Genomic DNA, 20,565 nt, shown 5'->3' with positions numbered 1-20,565 from the left:
AAACTCCCAGTTGGGTAAAAGAAATTTCTTCATCAGTATCATATAACGGTGATATATAAATACACCAAGGGGAAGAGTGTACAGGGATTACTTGTATGACCCATGGAGTCGGGATGGGGCCAAGGAGATGATGAGAAATAGAGGTGGGCACAGACCGGGAAAACCTCATGGACCACCAGCTCGTGGTCCATTGATTTTCATGGACCACGGACCACCAGCTTTTCACGGACCAGCCCCGTTCACGGACCGGTTCATTGGTCCATGGTCTCTCACTTCTGGCAGCCCTGGCTTCACCCCTTCACACCCAGAATGTCCAAACTTGCCGAGAATCTTCAGCAGCCTCTCCTCTAGCCACCCTCCATGTTTGGCCAAGATTGCATTTTGGACGTCCAAGTTAAAGACCTCCAAAGTGGCTGCCCCCAGGAAACTTCCGGTAGATACTGGAGTCACAAATGCCAATTGACTTGCATTGGCTAGCAGCACCAAAAAGTTGCAATGAGGCAAAATCAAACAGGAAAGGGTGGGGAAGAGCCTCCTCACTCACCACACAGACACCTTCCCAGCCGTGGCCTAGGGAATTAATTCTTGCTCCTTGCTCACATAGAGAAGAATGAGAGCTCTCTGGTTGGCAGGCAGAGCTGCCTATCAAGGTTTGAGGGCTAAGATTGCTGCAGAACATCCACCCCTCCCTTGCTAAATGAGAGCTCTCTGTTTGGCAGGCAGAGCTGCCTATCAAAGTTTTGAGGGCTAAGATTGGCTGCAGAATGTCCACCCCTCCATTGCCTAGGGAATTAATTCTTCCTCCTTGCTTGCATAGAGTAGAATGAGTGCTCTCTGCTTAGCAGGCAGTGCTGCCTATTAAGTTTTTAAGGGCTACAAAAGGTCTGCAGATGTCCTCTCCGTTGCCTAGGAAATTGATTGATCGGTGCCAGGATGTCTGGACTCATGGACCAGGGATCAACAGACCAGCCCAAACGGACCAAAATTCATGAAAATGCTGAGTCCCATGAACTGTGTGTTCGCGAACCACAAACCGGGCCAATCCGTGCAAAATTTTGGTCCGTTTTCTGGACCATGCCCACCTTTAATGAGAAGGCAAAACTTTTTGTTTTTAATATATTTGTATTCAACATTTAGGTCTCAAATTTCATAACGAATCTGTTTTGCAACTACATTATTGGTTTCAATATTACTACATCTTACTATATAAAAGAGCAAGCGTATTCAAGACGACTCACTTCCTACCTTGAGGCGCCTCCAGAGGGCGCTGCTGTGGAGGGAAGCCCAAATGAGGCAGCCAGACCTCCAGAGAGCATGCCATGGCAGGAAGCCCAGGCCAGGATCAGGCACGGAGCAGGCAACAAGGCCTGCCCCCTGCCTTCACCCAGCTGAGATCAGGAGCGGAGCAGGTGGCAATGCCCATCCCCCATCTTCACCCAGCAGGGATCAGGAATGGAGCAGGTGGCAATTCCTTTCCTCCGCCTTCACCCAGCTGGAATCAGGAGTGGAATCAAAACTAAACAACCGTTTCCATAATTGACATAAAGATTCACTAAGTATGCAATAATTTTAACCTATATTTTTTTTTAAAGTGCAAGTGCATAAACAGTAAGTGCAAATTCACAGATCAATTTTAACATCAGCCACCGACTTAGAATAGTTTTTGCTGGAGGTCCTTAAAGCAACAGTATAACCACATTTCATATATAAACATTCAATGACCATCAACAATCCTCATTGGCCCAATAAATACAGTAATTACAATGAATAGTCATACATTCATAGAAAAAATATTGTAAGTATGGTAAGTAGAAAAACAGAAAGGCTGAAGTCTGTTACTTGAAGTTGTTCCTGAAAAAGGAACTATGGTTCCGGCGCAAAGAGATTCTATTTGGGCTGCCTCCCAGAAGCATGTATTGGGAAGTGTTGTCAATAAGAAACTGGAACAGGTACATGCCCTCTGCACCCCCAAATGAGGCTTACTCCAACAGCATACCTAAGGGACCGTCTCTCCCTGTATGTGCCCCAGAGAGCGCTTCATTCAACCGGAAAACATCTACTGGTAGTCCCTGGCTCTAGGGAGGCTCAGCTGGCCTTGACCAGGGCCAGGGCCTTTTCGGTCCTGGCCCCAACCTGGTGGAACTCTCTGTCAGAAGATACTCGAGCCCGCCAGGATCTTGTATCATTTAGGCAGGCCTGTAAGGCAGAGATGTTCCGCCAGGCATATGGTGGAGGCTAATTTTAGTCCATCATTGCCGAGCCTTTCACAGGTCTCCCTCTATGAGGGGTTATGGAGAGTCCACTGCTGGCTGCCCTGAAAAGGGGTACAGTATTCTGTCCGCTACTACCCCCTCCCTTTTTGTATGCTGACGGGCAGGAGTGCAGGACTGCCCTGTCTTGGAATGGTTTTATTGATTGCTGTTTTATGCTGGAATTATTGGTTTTATGTTGCATTTTAATCAATGTTTTACCTTGCCCTGAGCCCACTTGTGGGGAGGGCGGGTTAAAAATATAAACAAACAAACAATCAAATAAATAAATAAAATGTCATACACCCCGACAGTCAGGGGGATCTGCTCTCCAAGTGGAACTATGATGCTTCCGGCACCAAGGCCCAGTTCCTGTGCCAACTGCTCCAAAGCGAGCTGCCCCCAGGACAAACGAACAAGCAGAAAAGGGGCTGGCTGCACCCCAAAGCAATCTTTGGATTATACCAAATATACCTGAATAAGGAACAGGAACACCACCGTGCCTTTTGGACACCAGAGTAAGTCTTAAACCTCCACATATCATACAACTGAAGCTTGTATTGACGAAGTTCGTTTTTAATATGACTGTTATGCCCGTTTTGATACCTCTTTAAATGCCTAATTTTTAATGTACACTTTATACCAATTTTTGGTGCACTTTTAAGTTATGGTGTAAGTTACGATACTGATTTGTGGTGTGCCATCGGTGGGTGCCTCCTGTAGCAAAACAACAAAGAAGGGATGCCTCCTCCCGAATTCATCAGCAGAGAATGTAGCAAAACAGCTGTTAAAACGTTCTCATTCTAAATTTGTCTCCTGCTGACATGTACACATTCCATCTCTCCTCAAATTAACCATGTGCCCCGGCTGGCTGGGTCTGAAAATGTGGGCATACCTAATTCAGTGTCTGTGCAGCGGCGTTATGTGGGTTGCCAGCACCTGGGGCAGCCCCAGGTACCTCAAAACAATCTTGGGAGAATTTTGGCCTGGGCTTAGGAGCTCTACCGCTGCGACTGTCTGCTAGGAGGCTGGAGCGCGGGCTAAACCCTCCTTGAACTTTTACTTGGCATCCTCAACGGCAGACAAAAAGGTGCCTTTATCCGAGAGCAGGTCCAATTTCTCTGCCCGTAACTTCTCTAACTCCTGATCTTTTAACTCAGGTTTTGCTTGGGCTTCCCTAACAAGGCTTACATGGTCATTCAGGGCTACCCAAAAGCCCCAAGCTGCACGAGCCTCTTTTTTCGACCTTTTCAACTTTTTACTTTCCCACTGCGCCTGGAAGGCACTGTGCAGTGTCTGCAGGGGGTTGGGAGATCTAAAAGATCCCAACGCCCATGGGGTTTTGACCTTTTTTAACGACCCACTTTTTGAGTTTGTCTAAACTAGGGCCCCGCTTAAACATTTTGGTAGATTTCTGCGAAGGGGTTTTAGGCGGGATAGGAGCTTTGCTCCTGGCCAAGGAGTCCCTACGTTCACTGCATGGTCATTCAGCTCTGGGGATCCCTTAACGGAGCCACACACTATCATTAGTTAACCCCTAACTAGGAACCTAAAACAAGGACCTTAGCTCAGGGACAGGGAAGATTTGCCCTAATGCTGAAAGAAACCTTGGTTCTACTATCCGGTAGAGATTCACACTGTAACAGGAATTTTAGTGTGAGTTTGCCTCTAGTACAGAGTAACGTAAGTCTCTCTCCTGATGTCTAGATTCCCCCCAATGAGTCACCAAGGGTGCCTCCATGGCATGTCTTCTAATCTTTGACAAGCGCTCTTGAATCTTAAGACGAACTGTTCTCATAGCGTTTCCTATATAAATTGCTGGGCAGGGACACACTATGATGTAAATGACACCCGCAGTATTGCACATCGAGAAGTGCTTCGATGTAATTGTTCTGTCCTGAGCTATTTTAATACCATTCCCTTCTAAGGCCAATCCACAGACATTACAATGACCGCAACTGAAATGACCTGTCGGGCGGTTCATACGAGTTTCGGGCTCCTGCATATCGGAATGCACCCGTATATCCTGAAGGTTGCTGTTGCATCTGTAACCAACAAAAGGTGTTTTGTCACAGCCTGGCAGGTGTTCTGCTAAGTGCGAGTGACGTTTAATAATCCCGCTAATTTTCGAGGATAGTATAGTATACTCAACTGCCCAGTGAATTCTCTGATCGGGTTTAGCTTGTAATAGTTCTGTCCTGCCAATTAGGGTGGCTCTATTGCATGCCCTGTCTATTATGCATTTAGGATATCCTCTCTGTTTAAAGTTCTCTGACATGGCTGCTTTGGAGGGTGGACTCTATAGCATTAAACTTTGCTGAGGTCCCTCTCCAGGCTCAAGTCTCCAGGAATTTCCCAAGCTAGAGTTGGAAACCCTATTATCCTGGAGTACCAGGTTACCACTCCTCTTAAGCTACCGGCTGACCCAAGGGATCCCATTCCAAATGACCCAGAACCAACTTACAGTTCAGCCTAGAGAAAGATGCTTCCTGCGTATTATAGCAGTAGTTTATTTAAAGCTGCGGAATAAGTGGTCATCTTTCCCCTTCCTCATGGGAGATGCTCAGTACAGACAAAGGGAGGAAGAGAGGTTGTAAAAACCACACTAAAGCAGGAACACACCTAAAGGATTCAAATATCCCTTGCCCTGTTGGTGGCAGTGTAGACTACAATTCCCATCATTCAAAGCCTTAAAGAGGCAACACACATTTCTGATAGAGCTAATACAAGCTTCTAAGCTGTGGCTAACAGCACACCTATCATACCACGTTTTGTCAGCTTTAAAACTACGACCATGTACAACCCTGTAAGCATAAATGGTCTTTCAGGAAGTGGCAATGCCCCCCTCCAGTGGCCACCACTCGAATCCACCTCTTTATTTCTGGCTTTACGAAGTTTGCTTTTCTACTAGGGATGTTTTTCCCTCTGGGCTTCCTCTCCCACTGCCCAGACTCCCAGGTCAGATCTTGCATATGCCAATAAACCTTCTGCCTCCCCTCTTTGTTCTTTTCTTCCCTGGGAACTCTTCCTCAGTCTTCTCTCTTCCATCCATCCGGGTTCCTTCCCCTTCTCTAAAGCTTTCCCTTTGATTCCTGGCAGAGGGTCTTGCAGAATCTCAACAGATGCAGCCTTCCACATCCTGTATCCATGTTGGAGAATGAATTGTGTCAGTAAAACGTGCATGGCGGACTATAAATAAAATATATACATAAATAAAATGTCCATCTAAATGTGAAAATGTGTTTTGGGGATAATAGAAAGGGATCCGTTTTAGATATTGTTTTAAATACTGGTACTTAACAAGTTCTTTGGTGCGTGTCACTAGACCTCATGGAGTTGACTTTCTCACTTGACTTGCGCACCACTACATATAAGGACACATTTCTCTTCCTGTATATACAGTAGTCTAGTCTCAGTGTTACTGTGGAATGGATCCAGGCGGCCAGCTCGGCCACGTCAAGGTAGGGCACCATCTTACAGGCTGAATTGTGTTGGAAGAAAGTGGGGTTTTATTTGCAGCTGCATTAAGTTGCTTCTCTAGCAGTAGTGCAGAGCCCAGTATAACTCCTCGGCTCTTAACCAAATCTGTGAGGGTCGTTTGAACCCCATCAAAAGTGGGAAGCACGATATCTTTCAAGATCTCTGCCTTCCCAACCAGCGTTACCTCTGTCTATGGTTGTTGTGGGTTTTCCGGGCAGTATTGCCGTGGTCTTGGCATTGTAGTTCCTGACGTTTCGCCAGCAGCTGTGGCTGGCATCTTCAGAGGTGTAGCACCAAAAGACAGAGTGGAAAAGATGTTGGCAGGTCATTTATATCTACTCAGGAGGGGTGGGGTTGAGCTGAGTCATCCTGTAAGAGTTTCCCAGGGTGTGGAATGCTAATGGCGGGAGGCTTCACTGTATCCTGAGGAGGTTCTTTTGCATATGGATTGGGGCTTGATGTGCTAATCTTCTCTGCAGGGCTATTGTCGGGTGTGGAGTGTTTTGTTAGCCTGGTGTTTTTCAGAACCATGGTTTCCACGGTTTTCAGTTCTGAAAAACACCAGGCTAACAAAACACTCTATACCCAACAGTAGCCCTGCAGAGAAGATTAGCACATCAAGCACCAATCCATATGCAAAAGAACCTCCTCAGGATACAGTGAAGCCTCCCGCCATTAGCATTCCACACCCTGGGAAACTCTTACAGGATGACTCGGCTCAACCCCACCCCTCCTGAGTAGATATAAATGACCTGCCAACATCTTTTCCACACTGTGACATTGAGAGATCTCGGTCTTTTGGTGCTACACCTCTGAAGATGCCAGCCACAGCTGCTGGCGAAACGTCAGGAACTACATTGCCAAGACCACGGCTATACAGCCCGGAAAACCCACAACAACCATCGTTCTCTGGCCGTGAAAGCCTTCGACAATACATCGTTACCTCTGTCTTCTCAGGATTCAGTTTCAACATCCATTTAACCACAGCCGTCAGGTAGCGATTCAGGACCTCTACTCCATCATCAGGAGATCTGGATAAGGAGAGAGAGAGCTGGATGTCCTTAACATCAAGACTAGACTACTGTAATGCGCTCTTCATAGGTCTCCCCTTAAAGTTAATTCAGAGACTCCATTTAGCACAAAATGCTGCAGCTCAATTATTATCAGGAGCTAGGGGGACCATGCATAATACTTCCATTTTGCAGTCACTCCACTAGCTACCCATCAGTGACCAAGCTCAATTCAAGGTTTTGACTATCACAGACCTGGCCTTGGTCCATGCCGGCAGGAATGCCTCTCCCCCTACGCTCCACCAAATCAGCTTCACTCATCTGGACAGGGCCTTCTGCAGGTGCCACACTGCAAATGGGCAAAATCAACAATGGCCCATACATGCACGTTCTCCGAGGTGGCACCCACCTTATGTAATGTCACCCTGGCAGGGTTAGGAGGGCTTCTGCTCTCTTAGTTTCCCACAAACTATGCAAACTGAGATGTGCAGGAGGGCTTTCTTACGCAGGTAATGAGATGTTTTCAGAAATACGTTTTGCAAGAGTTTTACCTCTACTTCCATAAGGTACAGCTCCGTTGCTGCAAGGTGTAAGGATCTGCCCCAGATAGCTAAAAAGTAGAAGATGCAACACATCAAATTGTCACATATAACCATTGTGAACCACACAAATCCGTGGCCTGTTCTGCCTCAGGCCCAATTCAGAAGAAGCAGACAGAGTCCGATGAGGAGAGGAAACTGAGTTACTTTATTTGAATAGAGGGAAGACCAATTGTTCCTCAGAGGTCTGAGAAATATTACATCAACTTTTATCACCTTGGGTTCATTATGTATTCAGTAAGTTATCGGTTGAGTTAGTTGCATGTACATATGACTTAGCATCATTCCATTGGTTTAGCATAATTAGGGGTTTCCCCTTACTCAATTAATACTTGTAAAAATTGTTTATCATCTCAAAGAACAAACTTTCTTTGGCAACTCTGATATCAGTTCAAGTATCCATTGGGCAGATGTGTGTCATTTTCACGACTAGCCCGGATCTGTTCCCATCCTTGATGTAACTAGCAGGACAACTACCCATTGCTAATTCATTCCATTACATGATATAGGTGCTGGCCAAAGAACATTTCCCAGCATTCCTGAAACAAAGGCTTTAATACAAGTGCCCCAATCTATGGCAGGATGATGACCATCTATCTCTTGCAATGTTGCCAATGAGGGAACTGAGATTCTACAGGCCTGGATCTTAATTGTTTTGTTCTCACAGATTCTAGACATTTATTTTCTACTCTCAGCAGTTTTGTTATCTTGCAAGGACAAGAGAAAGATGGGTAAGGGGCTTCTCTTAGTGTGTAAAGACAAAAATCATAAAACATGATTACTTCTACATTCATATAGTCCTCTTTCTGATACGTGTTTGTGCTATATCTAGAGCTGCATAAAATATCACTCAGGGACTCTGAGGGCCCCTGCTTACTACTCAGAATTTAGGGGAGGCCAGGGCTGTGTCCCACAATTGCAACAGCTGAGAATACCTAAAAAATACTACAGAAAATGTAAGGGGAATCATGCTTTCAAAGGCTTAATCCACTTAATAAAACTTTTCTTTCTTCCCTCGTCTCTCCTTTCAGTCTTCTTTCCCTTGTCTCAGGCACCGTTTGTCCGTTTTTTTCCCACTAACCGCCCTGCGCCTGAACATTCTGACAGCGCTGGGCTCCTCCCAGTCAGTGGCGCTGAATCCTTGCGCTTGCAAGGCCTTTCGTAACGATGGGCTGCCTAGAATCTCCATCTCATTCCCAGTTCATGCGCCGAGATGAAAAGGACCACAAAATCCCGTCCGATGGCCCACTCTTGTGTCCTCTATTCTGTTGGTTTTCTGCTGGTAAGTTGTGGCCCACGGCTGTGTCACAATGAGATTTAAGGTGGCTCAAACCCGTAACACCACTTCTGCTTTTGGAGTGGAGTTGTGATTCAGTGGCAGAGTACCTGCTTGGCATGTAGAAGGTCCCCGGTTCAATTCCCAGTATCTCCAGTTAAAGGACTGGGTGATAAGTGATGTGAAAGACCCCAACCGGAGACATTGCAGAACTGCTGCTGCTCAGAGTAGACAATACTGACCTTGATGGACTGATGATCTGATTTGGTAAAAGTCCGCTTTGTGTGTCTTTGTGTGTCAAGTAACAAGCTGGTTTCTGTGCTATTATTACTGTTCTGATGTTCTCCCAGGTTTATTTTTCCCTTGGCAGAATACTTTGGTGGGGCTCCCAGAAAACATGGCTAAAACTCAGGTGGGTTCTTCTGCGAAGGAGACTCTCTTCCGCCAAGAAGCGCCCGGGGGCATCACCTATAGAATTCCAGCCCTGCTGTTCTTGCCCGACAAGTCCCTCTTCCTGGCTTTTGCGGAGAAGCGGTCCTCACCCAGAGATGAACATGCCAGGTTCCTGGTGATGAGACGAGGGCAGAAGGAAGGGAAGTCTATCCAGGTAACACTGGGAAGGGGCAGGAAATGGCCTGTTGACCTTTATTTGAGTTTTTTTTAAAAAAAAACTTTAAAAATATATCTACCACATCTAAGCTGGAGTCAATCCCAAAACTGTGCTGGTGAAAATCAGATAGAGTCACCAACCTTGCGGGGAGAGCGGAATATAAATTGAATAAAATAAAAATAAAAACCTTCTGGCAGAACCTGGAGATCCCCCAGAATTGCAACAAATCTCCTGTTTGTCCAGCCACTCCTTGAAGACGGCCAATGAGGGGGAACCCGTCGCTTCTCTAGACAGCCGATTCCACTGCTGAACTACTCTTAATGTGAAGAAGTTTCTCCTACTGTCCAGCCGGTACCTTCCCTCCTGTTGTTTAAACCCGTTGTTTCAAGTCCTATTCTCTGTTGCCAACAGGAACAGCTCCCTTCCCTACTCTAAGTGACAGCTGTTGTGGAAATTGTTGCTCTGCAACCGGGGACTAGTCCACCAGTTGCTTGGGTTTGCCTCTTACCGTAGGCATGTAAAGAGTGCAACCTCAATTGATCTTTCCCTAGTACTAAACTGATGTCTCTGCTAAGAATAATGTGCCAGCAGCAAGAAGATCTTTAAGCAAAGCTGGAAGTTTTTATTTCAAAAGGCAAAGGAGAATACAAGCAGAGAAACGAGGCACCAGTTCAGGGCCTCACCTCTGCTGAACACTAGAACACTACAGAGATAGATACAGAGTACAAAATCATTAGTTAGACATAACAATAATGCAAAACAATTAAGATATCTTTTCCCCCCAATCAAGGATCCTTGAGACCCCTCCATTGCAGAGAGCAGGGACCATTGAGGTCCCTACCCTCTAACAAGAGAAGGGTCCCGAGTATCTGGTTCATCCTTCCTTTATAGGGAGGTATCAAAGGCTTGTTAACATCCTAATCAATTACATTGTCTTTGTTCTTGAAAGACAGTTCCGTTGAGGGTCTTTCGTGTAAACACAAGTCTACACATCCTTTACCTCTGTGATAGACTGCATCTTTGATATGCATTTGTAATTTGCAAAGGAATGTTCACACACCACTAGCTATCGGTTATCCCGTTCTTCCTGAAGATAAGCTGTTTGCTGTTTGTCCTGGTGTCCTCTTAGTGATTTACATGCAACGGCCAGATGACCCTTCGAAGGTCTCCAACAATTAACAACTTTTATAGCTTTATCTGACACAGAGGGTGAAACCTTCTCAGGAAACGCAACTTTATTTTGCAGCGACAGAGAGCCTTTGGAAGATTTCTTTTTCCAAACTATAGCTGGTTCTTTATTTCTAACATGGGCCAAAAAGGCCTGGTTCTGACCCACTAACAAAATTCTGACAACAACAGCCTTTTATATACTCAAAGAGAGCAAACATGTCTCTAAACTGAACATTCCCAGGTCCCTCCGTCTTTCCTCACAGGGCTTGGTCTCTAGGCCCCTGAGCATCCTGGTTGCTCTCCTCTGCACCCCTTCCAGTTTGTCCATGTTCTTTTTGGAGTGAGACCTCCGGAACCACACACAATACTCCAGGTGGGGCCTGAGTAATGCGGTACATCGTGTAATAATGACACCCTGTGATGTGGATGTTATGCCTTTGTTGATACATCCCAAGACTGTGTTCGCCTTTTTTCGCTGCTGCATCACACTGAGTGCTCGTATTTAGCTTCCCATCCACCTGTACCCCAGGACCCTGTTCACACACACTGCTACCAAGAAATATATCCCTCATCCAGTATGCACGCTTTGCATTTTTGTTACCCGGGTGGGGAAACTGGCACTTATCCATGTTCAATCACATCTTTTTCAAGATGTTCCAGAGACAGAATTCTAGAGTTTAATTTTCTTTTGCATTGGACAGTAGTCGAAACTTACAATGACTGATCAGTAATACCAGCTTCATTTGCAGAGGTATACTCAGAACAAAGTGGAATTGGATAGACACACCTGTGTAGGAGCCAGTGTGCGCACTGACAGACTAGTATCTGGGAGAAAAGGGTTCAAATACTTCATAAACTAGTTGACTTTGGACCAGTTACTCTCGTTCAGCGTAGCCTACTTCACAGAATTGTTGCGAGGGCAAAATAAATCGCAGAGCCATGTCAACTGTCTTGATCTCCTTGGAGGAAGGGTGGAATTAAAACGTATGGATAGGATAGGAAAGGAGATACGCGATAGTTTGTACACATGTTTGGAAGCTGTGGTTGGCTGCAGCTTTCTAGTGTACAGAGATCACATGTACACATGATGAAAAAAAATCCTTACTTACATTGAACAGAGGAAGCTGCCTGATACGGAACGAGGCCCTTGGTCTGTCTATCACAATCAGTGCTGGCTTTGCCTTCTATGACTGGATGTGGCCCTCCGGGGTCTCAGAGAGAGGTCTTTCACGTTAGTTCCTAACTGATCTTTCAAACGGAAGATGCCAGCTGTGAACCTGGGCCAGTTTGGTGTAGTGGTTAAGAGCGCGGGACTCTAATCTGGAGAGCCGGGTTTGATTCCCCGCTCCTCCACTTGAAGCCAGCTGGGTGACCTTGGGTCAATCACTTAAGAGCGGCAGGACTCTAATCTGGGGAGCCAGGTTTGTTTCCCCACTCCTCCGCTTGAAGCCAGCTGGGTGACCTTGGGTCAGTTACAGCTCTTTCAGAGCTCTCTCAGCCCCACCCACCTTACAGGGTGATTATTGTTGGGAGGATAATGATAACATACTTTGTAAACCGCCCTGAGTGGGCATTAAGTTGTCCTGAAGGGTGGTATATAAATCGAATGTTGCTGCTGTTGTTGTTACTACTACTTCATGTTATGGAAGTGCTGTACCATTGGGCTGCACATTATTTTCTTCAGAAAAGAGACTTGTTTGGATGGATGTTGAGACGCACCTGGAAAGCTCTGCAGATTGAACACTCTCTCGCTTAGAATATTGCAAAATATGGGAGATGTAAAATATCTGAGACAGGACACAGTGCGATAGGGAGCGGCTTGGATGGTGCTGACAGGAGTTCTTCCTGGGAGATATTGTCTTGGAAGCATTGTTAAAATCAGAACTGCATTTACCACAATGCTTCCCAGAATCCCCCAAGGGAATTGCTATTGGATGCTAAATTGATTCTGTAGTGGGGAGCTATGAAAATTATGCACATTTGAAACTGATTTAATTATGTAGTGTGTGGATACACCCTGTGTCAGGCTGAGAGGCAAAGACCATTAGTTAACTACTAGCAACAAAGCCCATTGCAGCAAAAAATACAACGGGCTCTAGAAAAGGCCCACCGCTGGGCTGGGCTTTGCCCCTTACTCCATGCCCAGTCTGGGCAGGGGGAGCGCAGGGTGGCCGGCCTGGGCTTTGCCCCACCCTCTGCACCTGATCTGAATGAAGGGAACACAAGGCAGCCATGCCAACCCATGGCGGTGGCACCCTCTGGAGGAACGGGCTTGCTCTCCTGTCCTTCCTGTGGCACAGCGCCCTCTGGAGGCTATCTTGGTGACATCTCAGCTTTTATCCTGGTGCTCCTGTGCAGGCGCATCAGGATAAGAGGTGAGTCGTCGGCAATACGGCATGCCTTTTATACCTTAGGATAGTGAAGCCCTCCCCTCTACAGTTCTAGAGGGGCGATACAGAAATGGTTTGGATGGAAGATATGTTGTGTCCTTGTGGAATAGGGGGAATCGAAACTATAGAACATGTATTACTACATTGCCTCTATTATCAAGAAATTTGCTTTAAGTTTGTTTCCTCTATAATCAATAGGTGCCCCAGCCACTCAGAATCTGAGTATACCAGAATGCTGTTAATAGATGAAAAACCAAAGCTTATAGTGTGTGGCAGCTTACAAAATCCGGAAGTTAAGGAAGATATAAATATATGCAATGAAATGTTTGTATTGTATTTTAATTTTGTGTAACATTTTAAGTAATGTGGGAGCTAATAATTTTTACCTTTGATCTCTTGAGAATAAGAATGCTGTCATGTTTTATCCTGGTCTAGGACCGTTTTAATAAAGATTGAACTGACTATTGGTTAACTATTTCGATCAATCTCTTCGTCTTCCTTTAGTGGGGCCCTCAAGTGTCTCTGAAGACAGCCAGGCTTCCCGGCCATCGCACCATGAACCCTTGCCCGGTGTACGAGAAAGAGAGTGGCCGAGTTTTTCTGTTCTTTATCTGTGTCCGGTCCAACACAACAACATGGCATCAAATCATAACAGGAAAGAACGCCGCCAGGCTGTGCTACATCTTCAGCCAAGATGGCGGCCGCACATGGAGCCAGTTGACTGATTTGACCAATGTGGTGCTTGGAGATGACTTGAGGAAGTGGGCCACCTTTGCTGTTGGGCCTGGCCACGGGGTACAGTTGCGCTCTGGACGCCTGGTGATTCCCGCGTATGCTTACTACATCCATTGGCATTTCTTTGGCAAGCCGATCCTCTTCCAAACCAGGCCTCATTGCTTCACTTTCTACAGCGATGACGGAGGCCGGAACTGGGCCCGGGGCTGGCTTGCCATGAGCTTCCAGATGGAAGAGTGCCAAGTTGCTGAGTTGACCCGCCCGGACAGTGGCCAAGTATTATACTGCAATGCCCGCAGTCCAGAAAATTACAGGGTTGAGGCCTTCAGCACAGACAATGGGAACCAGTTTAAGGAGTATTTCCTTTGCAAGAAGTTGCCCGAGACAGCAAAAGGTTGCCAGGGGAGTGTGGTGAGCTTCACCCCAGTGCTGCAGCCCTCACAGATGGACCACACGGAAGGTGCAAGGGAACCAAGTCAACCGCTTGATATTAATTCCTCAGCATCCCTCAAGACTCCCAAGCAATGGCTGCTCTTCTCTCACCCCATTGGCAGACGCAGGCGAGTCAATCTGGGAATCTACCTCAACACTTCCCCACTGGCAAAGGGCAACTGGAAGGACCCTTGGGTGCTGCACAAAGGGCCCAGTGGCTACTCAGACCTTGCTGTGTACCAGGAGGGCCAGTCGCTGCTCTTTGGTTGCTTGTTTGAGAGTGGAGTGACCAGAGAATATGAAGAGATCGCCTTCCAGCTCTTCAGTAACATTGAGCTTTTGAAGAACGTGAAAGGTGTCTGACGTTCTACCATTTCTCCCTCACATGTGCCGCTTCCCTAAACTAAGCAGCTCTAGACATCTGCCTGTTTATTTTCTATGGTGCCGAATCAGGAATAAAACTCGAAAGACAAATTAATTTTGAACAAAAGTTCTTTAAGTCTGCCATATAGAACCATACAGCAAAGGTTTCCATTTTTAAATGCATGGGTGTTAACAGTGAAACAGAAACTTGCAATTAGGGTTACCAACTCCAGACTGGGAAATTTCTGGAGATTTGGGGATGGAGCCTGGGTGAGTTGGGCTTCCAGACAGGAGGCACCTCAGTGGGGTATTATGCATGCAGCCCACCCTCCAAAGCTGCCGTTTCCTCTGGGGGAACTGATCTCAGACCCAAGCTAGAAGTGACAAATTACACTTGAATGGCAAGTGAAGAGACTCAGGGCCAAGCTACACATGACGAATGACACTTGAACGGCAAGTGTATTTCTCCCTGTTCACTTGCCCTCCACTCAATCCACTTGCCGTTCAAGTGTCATTCGTCATGTGTAGCTTGGCCCTCACATGCATTCCTCCCTGTTCACTTGCGCTCCATTTGATCTCTATGTGATCAAGTGGAGCACAAATGAACAGGGAAGAATACATGTGGGTCTGTTCACTTGCCATTCAAATGTAATTCGTCACTTCTAGCTTGGCTCTCAGGGCCAAGCTACAAGTGACGAATGACACTTGAACAGCAAGTGGATTGAGTGGAGGGCAAGTGAACAGGGAGAAATACACTTGCTGTTCAAGTGTCATTCGTCACTTGTAGCTTGGCCCTCAGAGCCAAGCTATAAGTGACATTTTTCACGTGAAGGACACTTGATCGTTTTCGCAAGTTTTTCTGGGAACTGAAGTCCCTCTCCCCCACCCCTTTTCCTTCTGTTCCTTCCCCTCTCTGTTAGAATCGCTGTCTGAAGAGCCAGAGAAAGCCTGCGGCAGCAGCAGCTTTTGCAAATCGTCTTGCTCCCGGGGAGCTGCTCTGGAGAAAGCTGACATGTCGGTGAAGCTGAGCAGGACGCCCAGGGAAGGGAGAAAGTTGCAGCTGCCCGCCCCCAAAGATTGTTGAGAGCAGGCTTGTGACTGGAGGAATGATTTGTAAAAGCTGCTGTTGCCGCAGGCTTTCTCTGTCTCTTCAGACAGCGATTCTAACAGAGAGGGGAAGGAACAGAAGGAAAAGGGGTGGGGGAGAGGGACTTCAGTTCCCAGAAAAACTTGTGAAAACAATCAAGTGTCCTTCACGTGAAAAATGTCACTTGTAGCTTGGTTCTCAGATGTATTCCTCCCTGTTCACTTGCGCTCCACGCAAAGTGAACAGGGAGGAATGCATGTGAGTCTGTTCACTTGCCATTCAAGTGTAATTTGTCACTTCTAGCTTGGCTCTTTGTAGTCCAGAGATCAGTTGTAATTCTGCGAAAGCTCCAGATCTCATCTGGGGGTTGGCAGTCCTACCTGATATGAACCAGGCTAATGCATAGAGAAGTGCTAAGCTGACACGGTACTCAGCTTCCTGGGCCAAATTAAGAGAAGGAAAAGGAAAGAGATCTTAATTATCCATTTTTAACAGATCGCTTGTTCCTTTCCTGTTTATTTCTGCTTGGATTTTAAGAGTGGTTTTGTTTGGTGTTTCTCAACCCTGGCTTCTTTGCGTTATTACGGAGGTGGAGTATTTGGGGAGGGGGCACAGATTGCATTGAGCTCTGGAATTCAGACTGATGCAATCTGGAGACTTCCGGCAGACCTTGGTGCAAAGTGGGCATATCATCCCAGCCCATAACTAAGGGAACCTCAAGTACTGCAGATGTAACAGAGATAAGGTTCTTTGGGAAAGACGGACTCGGACCAGATACGTCTCTGCTAACTAACTCATTCCAAGGCCGGGAAATGAAGCAAGGTTCCCCTTGCAGAAGTGGGCAAGTTTGCTCTTCAGCTCGTAAGAATGAAGCAAGCAACCTCTTAGGGGGTTGCATTGAGCAACTACGGAGGACTGGACACCTCTGAGCACATCCACGTGGCACTAGCTAAGCAACCTTAATACAGTGTTCGTTTCCCCAGTCCCCACCCCTCAAATGCATGGGGCACTTCTGTGCATACCGGTTAATAGTGTGACCACCGGTGCTCTGATTTAGAGCCAGAAGGGCTTCTTCGCTTGTTGGATCCAGAGGAGTTAGCCATGTTAGTCTGTAGTCGCGAAATAGTAAAGAGTCCAGCAGCACTTTTAAGACTAACCAACTTTATTGTAGCACTAGCAAAAAAGCCCATTGTAGGAAAAAATACAACGGGCTCTAGAAATCTGGGAAGGGGTGGCAAGCGGGGGGGGGGCTGGGGAGGTTGACAGGTGAGGGGCTGGGTAGGGCTGGCAGGTGGGTGCTGAGGAGGACTGAAGGAAGGGGAGCTGGGGGCTGAGAGGCGGGGCTGGGGAGGGCTGGCAGTTGGGGGCTGAGGAGGACTGATGGAGGGGGAGCTGGGGGCTGAGAGGCAGGGGCTGGGGAGGGCTGGCAGAGGGGGGGCTGGGGATCTGGGCTTTGGAGGTTGGCAGGGGGCTCGCCCTCCCCTCCCCGGCTCAAGCAGAGCTTTGGAGGGCAATGGGTGCCCTGCCCTTCTCGCCTGTCCATGTCTCAAGCTGGGCCGGGGAGGGCGGCAGCGGCTTGCCCTTCCTGTCCCTTGCCCAGCTCAAGCGAAGCCAGGGAGGGTGATGGGTGGCTCACCCTTCCCATCCCTTGCCCAGCTCAAGCAGGGCCAGGGAGGGTGGCAGGTGGCTCACCAAGGCGCTCCTGCACAGGGACCACAGCAGGGAGGAGGGCAGGCAGCAGGCCAGCCATGAGGACTCACCTTTCATCCCCGCTAGGGGCGCACAATTACGCCTGCGCTGTGGAATCAAGGTGAGTCGTTGGAAACCCGCTTACAGAATTATATAGTAAGATATGCTTTCGAGAACCACAGCTCTCTTCAGCAGATGCCTCTGTAACCCCTGTGAGGTTAATTGGTTTAGCCCAGTGGGGTGGAGTCAGAAGCTAGAGGCAGGCTGCTGAGGAGGAGGCTGTTTGCAGGGGAGCTTAATAAATTATAAGCTCTTATCACCTTGAATAAGGTAATCAAATATTTTATGTAAAATATGAATTAAGTGGTGTTTGTGTATTGTATGTAGCTGGTGTTACTGGGGTTGTATTATTTTTGCAGGGCTATAATTCCCAACCAGAAGCCTGAAGCCTGGGTACAGCTGCTTCAAATGGATGAGAGAGGACACATCATCACTTCTTGGATGCCTTTTCAAGGACATTTGGAGGGGTTTTTTTGTATGGTTGTACTTAAAAGTTAATTTTTTGTTAAAGTTGTATTTTATTAATTGTTAAAAAGTTTAAAAGAAAAAAAGTTGTTTCTTAAAACTTTGTGAAAGTTGCTTTCTAAGCCCCATAGAACCCATGTAAAGAGAAGTTACGTGTGCATCTGACGAAGAGAGCTGTGGTTCTCAAAAGTGTTGCCAAGTAGGCCCCCTCCCCTGCTTTGAAGCCTGCTATGAACTGTGCTAAAGTTTCCTGCGTTGCTGTTTCACTGCTACACCAAAGACTGCTTTGCACGTGTGTGTTCTGATACACGTGTCAGTTTCCTGCCTGCGTGTCAATTACCCTGCTGCTGCAATAGACTGTGTAGTTTACTGACTCCATGTTTGGGTAACTGCACAAAAGGACTCTCTTTCTGGGCAGCCCTGCCCCGACCTGTATCTGGACTTCCCAGTGTGTGTTTGGACTGTGTTACAAGTGTTCCCCGTGCCTGCTTTGCCATCTGCCACGGACCGTGCCTGTTCCCTGCTTTGGACTGTGTTTTAAAGTGTTGTTTCCCCTGCCTCCATGGAAGCCTGCCTCATATGGGCCCAAGCCGCTGCTAGCAGCCGGGCGCCTGCCGGGGAAACCTCCAGCGAGCCTGGCTAGGCGCTCCCTGGTCAGTTCCCGCCTGGAGCCTCCCGTGAGCCGGTCCCCGAGCTTGCCCTCGCTACCGGGCAGCCTGCAATCCAGCCCCAGCTATGCCCAGCCGGCATCCATGTTCTCAGGCAGCCAGAAGACCCTGGGAAGAAGACTGCTTTGGGAAGCCATTTCGGCGAAGCGGGCACACCACGTCCGCAGCGAGAGCCCCTCGCCCTGCTCTGCATATCTTAGGAGCCGCCCCGGAGAAGAGCTAAGTGCTGACCATCCCAAGCACTTAGAGAATGCATCTCAAAGAAACCTCCGCATTCCAAAGCTGATGACATCAGGACAAGCCCTGTCCGCTGGAACATCCTTTCAGCCCACTTGGATTTCCCCCTCCCTCTTTTGTCTCCTCTTCCTGAGGTGTCACTTATCACAATCTGATTACCAAAGTGGCCCATCCAAGCCATTCAGTAGCCCATTAGACCCTTTGTTTTAATCTGTGAGAACCACCAAGTACAGCACCAGCCCCAGGGTACGTTTTGGGGTATTTAAGCTGGTCTCCCAGACCACTCGGTGCCTCGGCCATTCCCTATCCAGACCTCCTTGCTGTCCGTCTGTGGTTCCAGTGCTGGCATTGGGCCACCCTCGCTGCCGTGTCTCTGCTTCGCTCCAGGATTGTGAGTATTTCCCTTACCATCGTTGGGAACCAGCTAATGCGAACGTCTCTGTATTTCATACCCTGTATTTCTTAGACCTTGTGTGTTCCTTGTATGATTGTGCGAGCTAGGCTTACGCTACACTCAATACACGTGTTTGGACCTTACTCCTTGTCTGCCTCTTTTTCACTAGAGTGTCTGGGATCGGGACCTCCGTAAACATAGGTTATGATCCTCGCTTAATATTAAAGTTACAGACTGCTATAGCTAATTCCCCATTATAATAAAGAACAGTTCTGGTAACAAAAGCTTATGCTACAATAAAGTTGGTTAGTCTTAAAGGTGCTACGGGACTCTTTGCTATTTTCCCTTATTGGAGTTATTGTAGGCTGAGGAGGCCATTTTTATCACGGCAACAGCACAGCGAGAAAGTGTGCCCCCTTGCCCAATGCCGCACAGCCCTGATAAGAACTGCCCCTTTTTAACACTGCTGTTTTTTACCACCCCCACACACATAACACCCACTGATAGCCAACACAGTTGTGCAACTTACATACGTAACACCCACTGATAGCCAACACAGTCATGCAACTTACACACATAACACCTACTGATAGCCAACACAGTTGTGCAACTTACACACATAACACCTACTGATAGCCAACACAGTTGTGCAACTTACATACGTAACACCCACTGATAGCCAACACAGTCATGCAACTTACACACATAACACCTACTGATAGCCAACACAGTCATGCAACTTACACACATAACACCTACTGATAGCCAACACAGTTGTGCAACTTACACACATAACACCCACTGATAGCCAACACAGTTGTGCAACTTACATACGTAACACCCACTGATAGCCAACACAGTCATGCAACTTACACACATAACACCTACTGATAGCCAACACAGTTGTGCAACTTACACACATAACACCCACTGATAGCCAACACAGTTGTGCAACTTACATACGTAACACCCACTGATAGCCAACACAGTCATGCAACTTACACACATAACACCTACTGATAGCCAACACAGTTGTGCAACTTACACACATAACACCTACTGATAGCCAACACAGTTGTGCAACTTACATACGTAACACCCACTGATAGCCAACACAGTCATGCAACTTACACACATAACACCTACTGATAGCCAACACAGTCATGCAACTTACACACATAACACCTACTGATAGCCAACACAGTTGTGCAACTTACACACATAACACCCACTGATAGCCAACACAGTTGTGCAACTTACATACGTAACACCCACTGATAGCCAACACAGTCATGCAACTTACACACATAACACCTACTGATAGCCAACACAGTCATGCAACTTACACACATAACACCTACTGATAGCCAACACAGTTGTGCAACTTACACACATAACACCCACTGATAGCCAACACAGTTGTGCAACTTACATACGTAACACCCACTGATAGCCAACACAGTCATGCAACTTACACACATAACACCTACTGATAGCCAACACAGTTGTGCAACTTACACACATAACACCCACTGATAGCCAACACAGTTGTGCAACTTACATACGTAACACCCACTGATAGCCAACACAGTCATGCAACTTACACACATAACACCTACTGATAGCCAACACAGTTGTGCAACTTACACAC

General features: G+C 47.2%; 1 protein-coding gene across 1 annotated transcript; it reads left to right on the top strand.

Annotated features, from left to right (window-relative positions):
- The first annotated feature begins 9,011 nt into the window (after positions 1-9,011).
- Positions 9,012-14,314, top strand: LOC129326338 (sialidase-3-like). The gene is made up of 3 exons (XM_054974492.1): positions 9,012-9,221; positions 13,289-13,979; positions 14,022-14,314. The coding sequence occupies exons 1-3, from the start codon at positions 9,012-9,014 to the stop codon at positions 14,312-14,314; spliced, it is 1,194 nt and encodes a 397-aa protein (XP_054830467.1).
- The last annotated feature ends 6,251 nt before the right edge of the window (positions 14,315-20,565 follow it).

This window comes from Eublepharis macularius, chromosome 3 (genome assembly GCF_028583425.1).
Source record: "Eublepharis macularius isolate TG4126 chromosome 3, MPM_Emac_v1.0, whole genome shotgun sequence".
Taxonomy (NCBI): Eukaryota; Metazoa; Chordata; class Lepidosauria; order Squamata; family Eublepharidae; genus Eublepharis; species Eublepharis macularius.
The sequence above is the reverse complement of the archived record's forward strand: the minus strand, read 5'-3'. Positions and strand labels throughout refer to the sequence as shown.

Coding starts and splice junctions, on each gene's coding strand:
- LOC129326338 (XM_054974492.1), top strand. CDS start 9,012: ATGGCTAAAACTCAGGTGGGTTCTTCTGCGAAGGAGACTCTCTTCCGC. Junction 9,222..13,288: donor AGGAAGGGAAGTCTATCCAG/GTAACACTGGGA, acceptor GTCTTCCTTTAG/TGGGGCCCTCAAGTGTCTCT. Junction 13,980..14,021: donor ACAGATGGACCACACGGAAG/GTGCAAGGGAAC, acceptor TTAATTCCTCAG/CATCCCTCAAGACTCCCAAG.